Consider the following 16678-nt stretch of genomic DNA (forward strand, 5'->3'; position numbering starts at 1 on the left):
GCACACATACCCACACACACTTATGCTATGTGTGCACACATAGCATTAACAAATGTTGTGCACGCGTGTGCACACTCATGCATGCATACATACCCACACACACACTTATGCTATGTGTGCACATGAGCATGCACACACTCATTGTAGCTATACAATGCATAGCATTAACAAATGTTGTGCATGTGTGTGCATACTCATGCATGCTATGTGTGCACATGAGCATGCACACACTCATTGTAGCTATACAATGCATAGCATTAACAAATGTTGTGCATGTGTGTGCATACTCATGCATACTCATGTGTGTGCATACTCATGCATGCATGTGCATGTGTGTGCATACTCATGCATGCATACATACCCACACACACACACACTTATGCTATCTGTGCGCATGAGCATGCACACACTCATTGTAGCTATACAATGCATGCATGTGTTGGTGGAATGTCATAAATTTTGAATGCATGTGTCCATATGCATGCATGCACACACACTACATGTATGGCCACATGCACATTGTGTAGCTTAATTAAGTGTGGTTAGAAAATAGTGTGGCATCATGCATGCATGCATACATCACATGTATGACCACATACACATTGTGTAGCTTGATTAAGTGTCCCCAAAAAATAGTGTGACGTGCATGCATACACCAAAGCACATTAAGTGGCTTGCATGATGCACATTGTGTAGTTTGATTAAGTGTGCTAGAAAATAGTGGGGCATCATGCACATTGTGTAGTTTGATTAAGTGTGCCTAGAAAATAGTGGGGCATCATGCACGCATACACCACATGTATGCCCACATGCACATTGTATAGATTAATTAAGTGTGCCTAGAAAATAGTGTGACATGCATGCCCACATGCACATTGTGTAGCAGCTTGATTAAGTGTGCCTGGAAAATAGTATGCCCACATGCACATTGTGTAGCTTGATTAAGTGTGCCTTCTAGAAAATAGTGTGGTTTGCCATGCACCCACACATCCATGCACATTGTGTAGCTTGATTAAGTGTGCCTAGAAGATAGTGTGATGTGCCATGCATGCACACGTGTATACACATATGTATGCATATGCATGCATGTCCGTTTGCATGTCCATGCACACAAATTGTATCCCTATTATATCTACACATTTCATTCATTTAATTTTCTCCCCATCAATTCTTGAGATTAAAGTGTAATGCCTTCTCAATGATTATTTTATATGTAAAGTTTAGTTTTGATGCAAGAGTTAAAATGCTATCTTAATCCGTACACATCAACTTCCCCTTTCTTCTTCCAAAGTTCACTTGGAGAGGGATATCAATAAATGAACATCAACTTCCCCTTTCTTCTTCTTCCAAAGATTCACTTGGAGGGATACCAATAGCATGCACATCCCTTCTTGTGAAAGAGCCCACTAATTGATAAGAACACGAACTTGATTCACGTTGCACTCTTTTCCAAGATCCTACCAACTTCCCTCCTTCCATGACCACTTTGTTGCATTCCTTTGGAAAGTTGCATCCTTCCAATAAGCACTTTCTTTCATTTTAAGAAAAAAAATGATCATCTCTATTTTCTTTTTTCCCTCCTAATTCAGTTAATTATTTTCTTTCATATATGCAACCTTAAGGGTTTTGAGACTTTTATCGCGATAAAATCAATATGCAAAACTTCAAAAGTATAGTATAGGCTTGTGTGCTTCATAACAATTTACATGCTTTGAACTTTAAAGAAATGAACACAATCCTAAAATTTGCTTTAAAATACAACTCTCCATTTTTTAAACATTCTCATGGTTATGGGGTATACAAGAGAACATTCTCATGGTCATGGAGTGTGCAAGACTAAGAATATATAACATAACTTCATTAAGACGAGATGTGGCAATTCTCATAAATAAAAGGTCCACTTCCCATCTTCTTTCTAGATGATGGAAATAGTCTGAATATTTTTTTAGTAAAATATAACATATGTAGAATTTGTGCTAAACAAATATCTACTTGTTACATTTGTTATTTAGGCTCACTAAGTGGGAGATGCATCCATATTATATACTTGTTACCTTTGTTATTTAGGCTCACTCACTAAGTGGGAGATGCGTGCATATTTCATGTTCCAAATGTACATAAAGAGAGAGATTGCACTCAAGGCAATCCATGTATATACTATTCACTCAAAAGGCCATTTTCACAAGAAGACACAAGGCATCCTAAAACTTTTTAAAGAAGCAAGCATAATGTGAATGCTTGACTTGTAGAGAAGAGATGAGGATTTCATTCATGTATAAATTGATTCATGTGTTTCGTTTATTGAACATGCCAATGCTAGCATATTTTATCATAGCTTATTGTTCTTGAACTAATAAAAGCATGCTATAGCCATGTTAATCCTTCATAGCTTTTCTAGTTCACCTTTCTTAAGCCACCATTGAAAGCATGCTCATGTTGCCCTTACTTCCTTAGCTATATAGAAGAAGCTTGATTAACCCACCATACCCTATCGAAACTTGATAGCCAGTTAGTTTTGCTTAGACCGAATATGAGGGCCCAACGTGCAACTCTCATTCTAATGGGTGCAAACTTCTTAACCATGGTGCTCTCTTTGCCTATTATAATAGTGGGCTTGTGGCTAGCCTTCCGACACCACATTGATTGTCTTAAATTTTTAGAAGGGCCCATCATATTCATTGGGGTGGCTTTGTTTTTCCTTCCACTAGTGGGGATAGTGGGTACTAGGAGACACAAGGCCATTTTAGTGTGGACATACCTTGTGTTGCTTTTCTTCCTCATCTTGTTGCTTTTGTGTTTCACACTCTTTGCTTTCTTTGTGATTAATGGTGGTGGAGGCCACCAAGTTCAAGGATCCATCTTTCAAGAATATCGGCTCGATGATTTTTCTCAATGGTTCCAAGATCAGGTGTGATGAGATATTTATGGTGTGCCAAATCAACCTAATTAATATCTTAGGCCTCAAATGAAAATGCCAAATCAACTTAAATAATAGCTTAACTTACCTCAAATAAGTTTTAGTGAAAAAGCTTTGACATCACAACCATAATTTACCTGTCTTAAAAGGTATCTAGAAAGATTTTAAAATGTTTTTAACCGAATAAATAGATTCTTTATTTCATTTCTTTTTTGCTGTTTACAGGCCTCGGATTTGAAAGAAAGATTTTATTTTAATTTCCAGAAATTTTTCGATGTGGGATTTGAATTTCAACGATTTTATTTCAATTTTCAGAATTTTTTATAGGCCTGGGATTTTGAAAGAAAGGGTTTCAACGATTTTATTTCAATTTTCAGAATTTTTCGATGTCGGTTATTTTTATCCTTTGCAGTCCGATTATATAATGCCACCAAAACGATGCATTTCATTTATTAATTTCTGTCCTTGGAAAAAAATTGTTAAACTACAATTTAAATTGCGCTTCCATGAATTTCTTTTTCGGGGGTTTTTTTTTACATATATGAATTTCCATTGGTGACGCTTTCAAATTTCTGCTATAAAATCTTAGTGACTAAATTAATTATGGCTTAAACTTTATCTGTCATATTTTGATTTTTTTTCCGAAATGCTTTTCCAAGACGATAGGTATTTAATTTAAATTGTTTCTAAAGAAGCCTTAATTTGTATTAATTCATTGCATCTAATATTATGCACAACAGACAACGGATCCGAACGAATGGGTGGATATGAAGATGTGCCTCCAAGAAGGAAATTTTTGCACTGGCCTCGACCAGAATTATCCCAACATTCTTCAATTTAATAATGCAGAGCTCTCTCCTGTCCAGGTAAGGCAGCTTTCCCCTTTCAGTAACCTTTCGTTTACATAGTCATTCAATATAAAGCCATTTAATTTAATTCCATCAATTTCCCCTTTGAGTAACCTTTCGTTTACATAGTCATTCAATATAAAGCCACTTAATTTAATTCCATCAATTTCCCAAGTATGAAAAATACAATTTTTTCATAGTGCCCACATTCAACATAAGAAACCACCATGTGTATTCTACCTACATTCAAGTAAATAGCAATAGTTTCTTTTCATGAAGGGGAAGTGTTTGTTTGAATTCCATACCTAGGCAAGGTGAACCCTATTGAATTCTACTACTTGGAATCTTTCATATAAATTGATTTAGGCTGTCGAATCTCTGTCTTAATGTGAAGTGTTGTAATGTGATGTTTAAAAAAATCCCTTTCTCATAGTGTAGTAGTTTATGCATTTGGCTCCTGTGAGAGCTGTATTTTAATTGTGACATGCAGTCTAATGGCTTGGCTATTGATTCATTGAGAGAGAGAGAGAGAGAGAGAGAGAGAGAGAGAGGTGTAAGCATGTATATATGTATATATGTATGCATGCATACGTGCGCACATGTGTGTGTGTGCACGCACGCACGCGTGCGTGCGTGTAACACACGTTTGCATGCACTTGTGTAGCTTTGATAATAAAATATTACCTAAGCAAAATTACATCACCATCAAACTTCTACCCATTACTATGTCACAGGCATGTCATGAGATTTATATGTAAGTAATACTATGTCATCAAGATGTTGTCAAATCAAAATTTCAATACTTGAATTGATTGCCATAGCAACCCTTTGGCCACTAGACATGAAATTCTTAAACAAACTATTCAAATTTAAATTGCAATTGTAGACTTGTCAAACATATGGAAGAATACTTAGAACATCAACTTATTTATTTGGTTTTTGGTTTTTGTAGTCTGGATGTTGCAAACCACCAATTGCATGTGGCTTTACGTTTGTGACTCCGACACAATGGGTAAACACAACACGCGCTGCTGTTAGTGGTGATTGTGGGAGATGGAGCAATAGTGCATATGAGTTGTGCTATGATTGTAATTCATGTAGAGCTGGGCTTTTGCAAAATGTGAAGCAAGACTGGAGTAAAGTTGCCAAAGTGTGCCTAGTGGTCTTGATCTTGCTTGCCCTTGTATACTTTATCACATGGTTGGCATTCCTAAGAGGCCTATGGGATGGTATCTTTACTCACACACCAACCCCCTATCATGGTGGCTTTTCTGACCCCCAACGTTAAGGGTTGTTATATACATGGATGCAATTGGCAAAAATACAAAGATGCATGATGATGAATGAGTAAAATTGCCAAGCAATGCACAATAGTTCTTTTTCTATTCTTGTGCGATGCATTACTTTGGAAGCTCCATGTATGATACAAAACTCTCTACTTTTATAAACTTTTCTCTTTATTATATGCACTTTTATGTGTTCAGTTTCTTGATCAATGGCTAACTTTGGAAGCTCCATGGATGATAAAAAAACTCTTCTTATATACACTTTTATTGTGTATATAAGAAACTTCATGATCAATGGCTAATTTTGGAAGTTTCATGTATGATAAAGAAACTCTCTTCTTATATACACTTTTATTGAGTTTAGTATTTCAAAATTTTCTCTTTAAAATAACAAAACTTATCATTTAGAGCCAACATTGATAGTGTAAACATTGTCTACTTGTATATAGCCTTATTGTGTTTGTTGTTTAAAAGCCCCTTTTCTATTGAGCAATATAGACCAAGGCATGGGTTTAATACGTACTTAAGAGGGTAAGGCCTTCCATCCCACCCAAAGCATCCATTCATTATAATAAAGAGCAAGTAAAAATCATCATTCAGAGAAAATAACTTTGCACATGAAAAAGATAAAAAATGAAGAACTTTTTTCATTACTCCTAAAGAAAAAGTCAAACATGTTTAATACATAGACATAGCAAATGTATAAATACATAACAAAGGAGATAGGAAAAAAGATTGCATTGCCATCTTCATATAAATGCAGAACCTCATTCTTTACCAAGGGCATGTGTTACAGCCATTCTTTACCAAGGGCACGTGTTACACCCATAAAAACACATATCTGAAGACTGCATTGCCATCTTCGTATAAATGTAGAACCTCATTCTTTACCAAGGGGAACATGTAAGTCATTACCCACCTCTTTTGAAGTATACAATGACTTTATATTCAATGTAGAGTGTCGATGACATTATTGTAAGTCATTACCCACGTCTTTTGAAGTATACAATGACTTTATATTCAATGTAGAGTGTCGATGACATTATTCTATGCATAAATTTTTTTAAAGTATGTCTAATCAAATCATTTATTTGTTGGATGCTAACTATAAAGTCTTTGTGACTTTTTATTTAGCACTTTGTGTAAGTGTAAAGGTTGAAAACAAAGGTAAAAGTCCCAAGTAAGGTGGAAATTACTAGGGGCTAGATCCACCTTGGGTAGATTCTAGAAGGTTGATACTTAAGTGGTATAAATGGCACATTGGACACCTCAACAGTGTAAGTAGCACACAAAGGTAGCATATAGAGATGCCTTGATGACTTTATACTACTTTGTGATTTTTGGGAAGCTAATTTGAGTGATCTTAATGGTCTTTGTGGACGTGCTCTTACAATTTGCCAATGTCCTTTTGAGCTTGTCATTATGATGTTCTCATTGGTAAATTTATTCTATAGATCCTTAATTATCTTTGGGGTGTTTTGTTTAATAACAATCTATCTCTTTAAGCTTGGAATTTGAGTTTCTTTGTAAATAGCTCTCAAGGTCATTGATGGTCATTTAGGGAGGTCTCTTAGTGAAATTTTTTATATGTTATATGATCTCCCTTCCTTGGGAACTCTTTCTTGAGTGTGAGGAACGAAAGCATTTTGTGGGTGGTGTCTTGAGAGTGATGTAGAGACCGTGAAGGCTTAGCTCAAAAAGAGTTGGATGCCACTCACATAGAGCTACGGATGCCTACATAGAATGGTTCCCCACCCCCACTTAATCACTACTAATGCAATTGTGGCTCCCTCCTTGAAGTTGTTGCTATGCAGCTTCTCACAAAGAAAACCATGGAGTAGCAGCATACCAAGCTTGCCACAAAGAAAAGCCTTTGATTTTGCAACTACTTCAAAATCGTTCAAATAGAAAAGCTAAGCCTTCTTGACTAAGAGTTGATAGGGAGAAGAGAAGCTCACAAAGATATCTTCCTACTCACAAGTAGACTCTCTCTCTCTCTCTCTCTCTCTCTCTCTCTCTCTCTCTCTCTCTCTCTCTCTCTCTCCCAACTAAGATTTCACAAAGAAGTCTCCCAAAACAAAGTAAACGTAGCTAGGTATGCAGCTCTACATGGGCAACTCCATGCTTTTCTTTGTGAGAAGCTACATAACAACAATAACTTCAAGGAGAGGTTGCCATTTTAAAGCTAAAACCCTCAAGCTTCCAAGCTTGGAGAAATTGTTGAAGCTCTCAATGACATTTTTGCAAACTCCACACTTTCTTAAAGAAATAGTGCCTTTAATTAGTTACATAGGATTCTACATATCATAGTCAAAATAGTAGGTTTCACTAACTCTCATGACTTAGATAGTGGATATCATGGACCGTGATAGCAAGAAGCTTTTTGGAATAAAGAGTTTGACAACAAGATTTTGGCATGCAAACTTAGAGAACCATGTCGTGGATAATACGCCTTGTTGACTTTCTCATCATTCCTATTATAGGATGTGGAGGTATTAAAGCTAAGTGACACTAAAGTTGAGGTGGCATGGGGACATCTATTAATGTTGATCTAAGGACCCTTTCAGGTCCTTAGACCTCTTTGTAATTGTCAAAGATAAGAGCCTCTTGTCCAAGCAATGCTCATATAGCTTTGGCCAACTTGGTTCATAAGCTTTCATGTAACGTAAAGCAACAGTAAGACCACTAGGGCAACTAGTGACATTGGTAAACCCCATCTTATGCTACTATTTTGGCTAATCAAACAAACCTAGAGTTTTATAATATACTAAAATGCCAGCATAAGAGTCCAAGCAAAGATGCATTGGGACAAAGCTCTCTTTTACATATTCCCACTTGGATTTATTTTTTTTTGAGAGGACTTTGGCCCTGGGGACAAGGTCGGTTTTCAGAGGGACCTACACATTTGAACTATTGAAGTTTTGGGGACTTAGGGCCCTAGGTTTTTCTTGGCAACATGTTTGAGCACAACATGAAGCAACGTGAGCATGTCATCTCTCAAGAGGTGCAAGTGTTCTAGTAGCTTTTTGGAGGAGGTTTTTGCATCAGAGAAGTGAAGGGAGGACGTGGTTTGAGTCCCATAAACTTTATAAAGGCACCAAGAGCCAATCTACACAAATTTTATAGTGTTATTGTGAGGGCATTCTTATAGACATTTCTCATCATTTATGCATTTTCAATGGCTTCAATGGGACGTGTCTTTTCCATTAGAATGAGCTAGATGCTCCTATTGATTACTATCATTTATGTGATCAATATTCTTGACCTATATTAGATCTAGATCTACCAAATTGCACTCCCTCCCATAATATTCTAATCTTTAACCTAATAGATCAATTGATGAGAAGGATTACTCTACTACATTGAAAAGTTGAGCACATGGTGTCCAAATCTACAACTTGGATGGGCACCTGTAATGGTCCTATGTAATACTTTGGCAATTTTTGCTTCAAGAGCATATGGTAGTAAGTTAGGATGTAGTCCCAAGTGATGTACTTCATGGATATATTATGAGAGTGGTCATTGTAATAGCATTAGGCCTCTTATCAGCCTAAAGTGTCCGACCGGCCACAGTTAAGTGAGTGTAAACACTTATGGCCATGTACATAAGTGAATATCTCTCATAATATAAAGAACTCTCCCATAGTGCAATGCAGCGATGTGACAACGGGAGACACAATGGAATTGCTTCTAAAGGAGTTGTAGAGCTTGGATACCTCAAGGGTTACCATTAGGGGAAGGTTGAGGTCTATAGGGTCCCTTTAAGAAGCTGCCAGATTATGATTTTAATGACTTTTTGTTAACACAACACACCAACTATGAGATCAATGCTCTCGAGCAGGGAACAAGTGTGGCAAGCCGTTTGCTTGCACAACTCGTCTCTATAGCATTATATGGTAGTGATGTGTGTGAACAGACTTAGGACCGCCATGGCATTTTTTCCCTCACTAGGAGTTTTTTTCCCCCGTGCGTATGTACACCCTCTTATCTACTCATTTTGGGGTATACTTATCTTTTATATCTGGCACAGATTTGTTCATTCTATTCTAGTGAGTTTGTGTACTGTCAAGCTTCTCTATCTTATGTGTGTGCATTTTTTAAACCCTAACCCTAATTCCAACAATTGGTATCAGAGAGCTAGCTTCCTTGACACTTGATCTAGTAGTATGCCCCCCTCCTCTCATGACCCTATTTTTCTATCTCCGATTGAGATACCCTCTTAGGAGAAGAAAGTGTATATTGTAGTGTGCTGTATACAAAGTATACAACATTTTCGAGGCCTGCGGCGCGATTCGGGCACGTTTTGGGCACCGCAAGGTTTCTACTGACGTTCTAGAGAGGTGTCATTTTGGATTGGTTCTGCTCGATTTTGGGTGTTTGGGGAGCTGTGTAGTGGCAAAGATTTGGTGTGCAGCAGCATCTACAGTCTTTAACAACATCGACCATCACACTTTTGCCAGTAACACTCTATTCTCTACGCTGTGTTATTTTTTATACACTTTGCAAGAGGTGATTCAATCAGTTGGCAGCCATCCAGGGTTGCATCCAATGAATGAGTACTTGTAGTGTGTTGGAAGATTTTGCATTTGGTAGAAAGTTGTGGCTGGTAGTAGTGATGTATTCAACATGTTGTCTGCTGAGGACAAACTTAATGGGACTAACTACCCATTGTGGTCCTATATGATGAGGCATGTATTGGTTGCTAAAGGCCTTTGGAATGTGGTCAGTGGTAGTGAAACTCATCCTATTTCATAACGACCAATGCAACTAGGTACTGCAGGTACATCTGAAGTAGAATCTGATGCTACAGATATGGCTCCTCCACATGCACTACCAATACCTCCCACTACTGCTCAAACGAGATGGGATGGAAGAGATGCACAGGAAAATGCATTGCTTGCACTTTCTATGAAGTGAAGCATTATTCCTCATATTCGGTCATGTAAGACTTCAAAATAGGCATGGGATGCACTTGTTGCATTATACCAGGTGCGCAAAATGAAGCACGTGTTGCATATCTACGCAGACAGTTAGAGTCTGAGCACATGAATGAGGGAGACTCAATGGATAGCTTCTTGACCAAGATCAAAGATTTTAAGAAGCAAGTTGCTAGTGTGGATGAGATATATCCTGATAGTACATTGGTGCCCACAGTTCCAATGCATTGCCAAATTCTTATCAGAGTTTTGCCTCTACCCTTAGAATCATGATGAAGGGAAATCCAAATGCCCTTACATTTGATAAGCTGGTTTCAGTACTCTTGCAAGAAGAGCAGCCTAGGTAAAACAGATCTCATATATGCGAGTTGGTGACCAAGCTTTTGTTCCCAATAGAAAGGCAAAGGTAAAGCTTCTTCGCATGGTGGCTATAAGCCAAAATCAAAATCCTCAGGTAAGGATGCAGAGAAAGAAGGTGATAAGCCTAAAAAGAAGGGTAAGTGTCACTATTGTAGGAAACCAGGGCACTACATACATGAGTGCAAGAAAAGGCTAGAGGAGACAAAGAAAAAATCGGGCTTGGCTATGGCTGATGCATCTTCACCAAGTGCAGAGAAGAAGGAATCTGTAAGTTTTTCTCAAGATGATTAGGCATGGAGTGTACATTACAGCTATGACCAAGTCTGTTCATGATGTATGCATGTTAGTGGCAGAATTGGATGCTTGGTACTTTGACAGTGGTGCTAGTAAGCACATTACTTCACAAAAAGATTTGTTCTCATCTCTGGAATCTGTCCCCCAAGTGTAGGAACCATCACATGTGCAAATGGTTCCTAATATCCTGTCAAAAGAGTTGGTAGAGTTATGATCACTGCTGCTACAAATGGGGGCACATTTACTCTTTCGAAAGTTTATATGTGCTAGGCATTAAGAAGAACTTACTATCAGTTTCAGCCTTAGCCTTGTCAGGCTTGACGGTGAAATTTGTGGATGACAGATGTAAAGTTCAGGATAGAAATGAAGGCTATTCTATCATTACCTCAGGTACCTTGTTTCATGGGCTATATAAGATGGATGTATTTGAGAAGTTGCAGCATGATGCTTGCTCAGTCTCTCTACGACTCATTAGGGAAAAAGGGAGCTCATTTTGGGGCCCTGTAAGAAATTCACTATTTTTCGATTTATTTCTCTCCTAAAAGATCTCAAAAATAATAAAATATAGAAACGTGGCTCAGAACTGTCAATAAGGACTACTGAACTGTCAGTTCAGAAAAGAATAAGATAATCTTTTGTCTAACTACTAACACGATTTTGCATTAAATATCTCCTTAATTTTTTTTGTTTCTCGAAGATTTCGCATCTCTTTTGACGACGTGTGCAAGCCTCTCATAAAGAATCCATCACTGAACTTAATGATTGTATGGATACCGCCTTCCACAATTCATGTTACAAAAAGACTATGAGATTGACAAGCAAACTTTGCAACCTCAGAAGCACAAAAAATGGCCGATACTAGTGAGTTACAATCTCAGAAGAAGCGATTACACCATCTTCACATCGACTTAGAAGAACAATATGCTCCAGCACAAAAAAGACGAAAGGATACGGTGCTGAAAGCTCAACAACGGGAAAATATGAGAAGAGAAGGGCTCCAACATATTGACTTATGGTGTGATGGAAGTATATATCCAAAATGTCTAGTAAAAAACTCTACACCTCCATTTGTCAATCCAACCACACTACTGAGGTTTGCGGGCGATGGACAAAATGGACTTCTTGGTTATATTTCAGCACAGTCTGCATTTGCAGAAACATATAAAACAATGTACCTACAAGAAAAGGGGGCCAGGATTCAAGAGATAGCTATTCGTGCAAAATTGGAGCAGCAGTTGCAGAATGAAATTGAGGAGCATTCAAAGAGTAAAAAAGAGTTGACAAGATCAAGAAGGAAGAGAACCGTGCTTGGAGACAGACAACAAAGCAAGAAGATTAAAAACATTGCAAATTTGAAGGCTAGGACTGGTGGATGCAAGCGAAGAATTCAGGAAGCAAGGTTAGTTTGTAATTTTTTATTTTTTATACTCAAAAATGCTCTCAAATGACTATATCTATTTTGTCCATTAACGCAAAATAGGATTGGAAGTGTTGAATAATATAGGCATATTGTGTTGTTACTATAGGAAACTATTGGAGCCTGCAAAAGAAAATATGAATCCCAACCTTCTTCCAGTTAAACAAATGAAAGGATTGCTTTCTTGTGGTGTAGCAAAAGGTTTGATTGAAGAAAAAAAATACAAAACAATCAAACGCAATGTTGTAGAGGACTTTATATCCAATAATCAAGTTAATAGTACTACAATCCAAGAGGCTCTTGATGTTAGTGGAGTTAGCAGGAAGGGATATAGTTCGATTTTCCATGCGATATCCTCAACTTTGAGAGATCAAAGGATTAAACGAGTTTTACTGCCAAATCCAGCAACATTGTGGAAGATAAGAGGTTATTTGAATGAAAGTATAGATGAGTTTATTGGACAATATATCCATATTGAAGAAATATTTCATGGTGGTAAAGGAACCACTGTGTATGACCCTTGGAACAATATATTTGTAGATCTACAACAACTTCAAAGAAGAATGGTCGAGTTTTATAGAATAACATTTGAAAAGTGCAAAGGCATTTTGAAATTTGTTATCAAACTGGATGAGTGTGAGGTTGTAAAGGAAAAGAAAATGGAAAGGATTACTATCACATTGATGAATGGAGCACTTGATACATCATTGACTGAAGCGAGTTCGAAGTATTTTAGTGTGCAGTCGGAGAAACACATATGGTGGTTGGGCTTGTTCCAGGTATGATCATTTTTTATTTCGTACTTGATTTTAGTCAATGTTTTCAAATCTTTTATAGTAAGACTTTTGTTTTGTATAATCACAGGTAAAGACAAAAGACCATGAAACACTAGATTGGGTGTTTCACCACACGGAAATACCAAGAATAATTAAAAGACAAGTGCAAGGAGAGAATCTCCATGTTGCAGGAAAAGGTGATTTTCAAGTAGAGTGGCACATGGCGGGGGATCTTAAAACACTTAAGTGCATGTATAACGTTAGTAAAGGAGGTAACTCAAAGTCTCCTTGTCTTTACTGCAAAGAATCAGCTCAAGTAATGGATTCCAAATGGTGGAAGAGAGCACCTAATAGAGATAAAGTTGACCCTGACTTCAAGGCCATTCTTGACATTCCACTATGTAATGTTCACATATGCACATTGCATGCTCTATGTCGAATTATTGAGAAATTGGTATTTTTGTACATTGGATTTGCTTGGAAACTCCGTCCCGAAAGAAATAGAAAGGATGCTCTTCATGCATTGGAAAAAGTGTTATCCGATATAGGTCTGCATGGAGGTGATGTTCATATCACAAAGGATTTTAAAAAGTCTACCAATGGCAAGGAGGTACCAATCAAGCCCTCTATTGGTGGTGTTAAGACAAGAAGATTCTTGTCTCGACCCAAACACAGTAGTAAGCAAGTAAGGCAAGGTAGAACAGTTTCAAGGATTAGTTATGGATTGTGGAAGCAAGTCCATAATGCCGTGAAAGATCATGAGGCAGATGGGGAAGCACGAAATGTGAAGGCAGAGGTGTGGAGGTCTCTTGATCAACTCTTCATGTTCTGTGACAATGTAACATGGACAAAGAGTGATTACAAGAACTTTGAAGAGGCAATTAAACATTTTGGGAAGTCAATGAAAGACGCGTGGACAGCCTGCAATATAACTCACTACATGGTAAAGTGATGTCTTCTTCTTTTACTTAAGTGTGATCCTCTTTTCTTTTATAACTTACTATGCATTCTTATGTCTCTGTGAAAACAGCATATCATCTACAACCACCTTCCCTATTTTGTCAAAAAGTATGGATGCCCAGCAATTTGGTCTACCCAAGGCATGGAGAAGTCTCACTACATGGCACGTAATGCATTTTTCAGACACACACAACACTATGGAGGGAGTCAAAAGGCAAATAGTCTGAAGGAAGTCTTCCAATGGTTTTACCGAGGCATTCTACAAAGGCTGCATGCTAAAAGAAAAGTTGCTAGTTCCAAAGTCAAGCTTGCTTTTATTCTAGCCCAAAATCAAAGACGAAGACAAACTTTGGACAATTCAATGACAGCAGAGAGACATAGACAATGGAGGGATTCGAAGATATTTAGAAACCATAAATGGACAAGTAAACATGAATAGCAGTTTGTAACTTATTGGTGTTATGTCGTTTTCAAACTCAATCAATAGATTTTTATTCTGTGGAACAAGTGACTCTTGGTGTTATGCCTATATGTTTTGAGACTCCATCAAAAGTATTTCTTTTGTGAAACATGTGATCTATATTAACAAGCATCAATACATCCATGAGCTACACAAAAAATTCAATCAATACTACTTAATTATGCTAGACACACTATTGATCCTTACCAATAAGGTACTGAGTGTCAAACGCTTTTAGAAGCTACTGAGTGTGGGAAGAGTACTGAAGTGTCGTACGGTGATAGGACAAATGCAAAAGGGTACTGATCGTCCGTACGGACAAGGAACTGATGAGGATCAAAGACTTTGTACAAACTAGTTCAACTTCAACATAATGTTTGTGCTATATTTGATGACTAAATCCTATTACTCCCAAGGCCTGCCAGTCGGAACTCTCTTTTTGAACTTGATTGGACTCTTTTTCTTCCTTGTTGGCTTGATGTCGACTTTCTGTTTATCAATGCTTGCCTCTGTTGCTTGTCTGAGAGGGGTATCCTTGTCTTCAGCTATCTCCACATGTTCTTCTTCTTGGATTGTGTGGCCTGATGCAATCATGGGTGGCTCTCGAAACCTTATGAGCTTGTGTTTTCCATAGCCCTCCAGACATTTGGGCTCCTTAACACCACATGCTAATGCATAAGAAGTGTAAGACAAAAAGTAAGAGGCCCTAGAGGCCTGCTTATTCACATAATCCCCAAATATATCTATGGCGGACAATCTCTATTAAAATGATCTTTTCCTTTTGCCATGGAAGATCATGTCCACCTAAAACCCTAGACAAACATTTAAAGAAGTAAACAATGGCTTCTCCATTGTTGCTCAATTGCCTATGGTAAATCAAGATCTTAGCACTGCCTAGATCATGAATATAATGAGCTAGGCTTGACATTTTGCTAAACCCAGCCGGCCTGCTTCCACTTGTTCTCTGGAGGAATGTGTCATCCTCAATTTGTAGCTGCCATGTATCAAAAGATTGGAGTGAGACAATAATACATAACTACAAAACATTTAAACACAAGATAAAGTATTTGATTTGAAGTAATACTATCATACCTTCTCATTTTCATCAGCAACAAGAAGTTCATCTTTCCAAAGATTTATTCCTCTCCCCTCCAGTCCAGCCTCTTCTTTAAGCTTTTCCTTATGAAGTGCTGAGAGATTCATAGCTTCCTGGGTGAGCTGGAAGGCAGCTTCATCTGGCTCTTGGAAATTTTCAGCCTCTTTGAAACAAATAGTAAGGGCCTCTGCAGGATCAAAAGTTGTTTCCAAAGCCAGTAGTGAATGGTCATCCTCTATGCCAACCTTCTTGTCAAGCCTTGAAGCCTGGGCAATAAGGGAAATGGCATAGTCCTCCCTCAAATTGAACATACACTCTATATCATGGAGGAAAACATAATCTTTACCACCAATCAAGACACCTGGAAGCATGGGCACTGCATAGTTGCTGCTCTGAACATCAAAATCTTCAACTGGCTGTGCTGCCCTAAGAGTTTCAGTCCTCAGTTTGAACAAGGTCAAGAGCAGCCACTTGCAGCCCCTCATCCTCGAGGTTGATATCTTCTTCCTGCTCTGCCATATCTGTTGCCACAGGAATATCCTCTTTTACCTCCACTACAGATATATCTTCTTCTTCAGCCTCTTGCCCTTGCTCTTCTAGAGATTGCTGATGGAAGACAATGTACAGAAGGAATGCCATGTTTTCCTCAAGCACTCTACACTTTCTAGTGTGCAAGTTACAGCTAAATTTATATTCCTCAGGCAGGCTGTCAAACCTTCTATTCACATGGTACCTCAGCCTGTCAATGGAGACAATATGATTTATATGCACAAAAACCTTTTCACCTTCCACAATCCTTCCTGCCTCTGTCAGTTGTTTGAAGGTATCCCAATGGTCTGAAAGAAAATCTCTATGATGCTCCAAAATAGAGCTCATAGTGAACTCCCTGTTGAAAATACTGTGGTATATGTGGAAGTTCCTCTGAGCCTTGCACTTGTGAAGAAAGTCAAATAGGAGCAAATCTGGAGATTTGTCCTCTTCTGGTTCCCTTTGTTTTGAAAGGGAAGACTCACCTTTCTGCTCTAGTCTCTTGCTTTTGCCTGAACAAAAATTTATATACCATGAATTCTATATGCTGACATATGCAAGCAGGTAATGTATAGGATATCACCAAACAACTCTCTTCATGAGCACACATGAATCACCTGGTGATTGCTATGGTCTGAGTATAGCAGCAGAAAAGTCCAGCTTCCTCTTGAAAGGAGGGGCCTGAGAATCAACTGTTCCAAAGCAAAAACTTTTCTCATCATCAAGAAAGAAATCCCCAGGGACATAGAAAGCAAAACAATGAGAAAAAAGTGAAAACCAAAAGGGACACAAGAATTTG

At 38.0% G+C, this 16678-nt stretch overlaps 1 protein-coding gene across 1 annotated transcript; it reads left to right on the top strand.

Annotated features, from left to right (window-relative positions):
* The first annotated feature begins 2307 nt into the window (after nucleotides 1-2307).
* On the top strand, nucleotides 2308-5213 carry LOC147604949 (tetraspanin-8-like). Its single transcript, XM_086794001.1, has 3 exons — nucleotides 2308-2908; nucleotides 3658-3783; nucleotides 4718-5213. The coding sequence occupies exons 1-3, from the start codon at nucleotides 2531-2533 to the stop codon at nucleotides 5051-5053; spliced, it is 840 nt and encodes a 279-aa protein (XP_086650127.1). The 5' UTR covers nucleotides 2308-2530; the 3' UTR covers nucleotides 5054-5213.
* Nucleotides 5214-16678: the final 11465 nt, after the last annotated feature.

The sequence above is a fragment of the Cibotium barometz genome, chromosome 60 (genome assembly GCF_041138505.1).
Source record: "Cibotium barometz isolate CiBa-2024 chromosome 60, ASM4113850v1, whole genome shotgun sequence".
In the NCBI taxonomy this organism is placed as follows: domain Eukaryota; kingdom Viridiplantae; phylum Streptophyta; class Polypodiopsida; order Cyatheales; family Cibotiaceae; genus Cibotium; species Cibotium barometz.

What these genes read in the sequence shown, in the direction of transcription:
- LOC147604949 (XM_086794001.1), top strand. Translation starts at nt 2,531, where the DNA reads ATGAGGGCCCAACGTGCAACTCTCATTCTAATGGGTGCAAACTTCTTA. An exon ending in CTCAATGGTTCCAAGATCAG is followed by an intron (nt 2,909 to 3,657) that starts GTGTGATGAGAT and finishes TATGCACAACAG; the next exon opens with ACAACGGATCCGAACGAATG. An exon ending in CAGAGCTCTCTCCTGTCCAG is followed by an intron (nt 3,784 to 4,717) that starts GTAAGGCAGCTT and finishes TGGTTTTTGTAG; the next exon opens with TCTGGATGTTGCAAACCACC.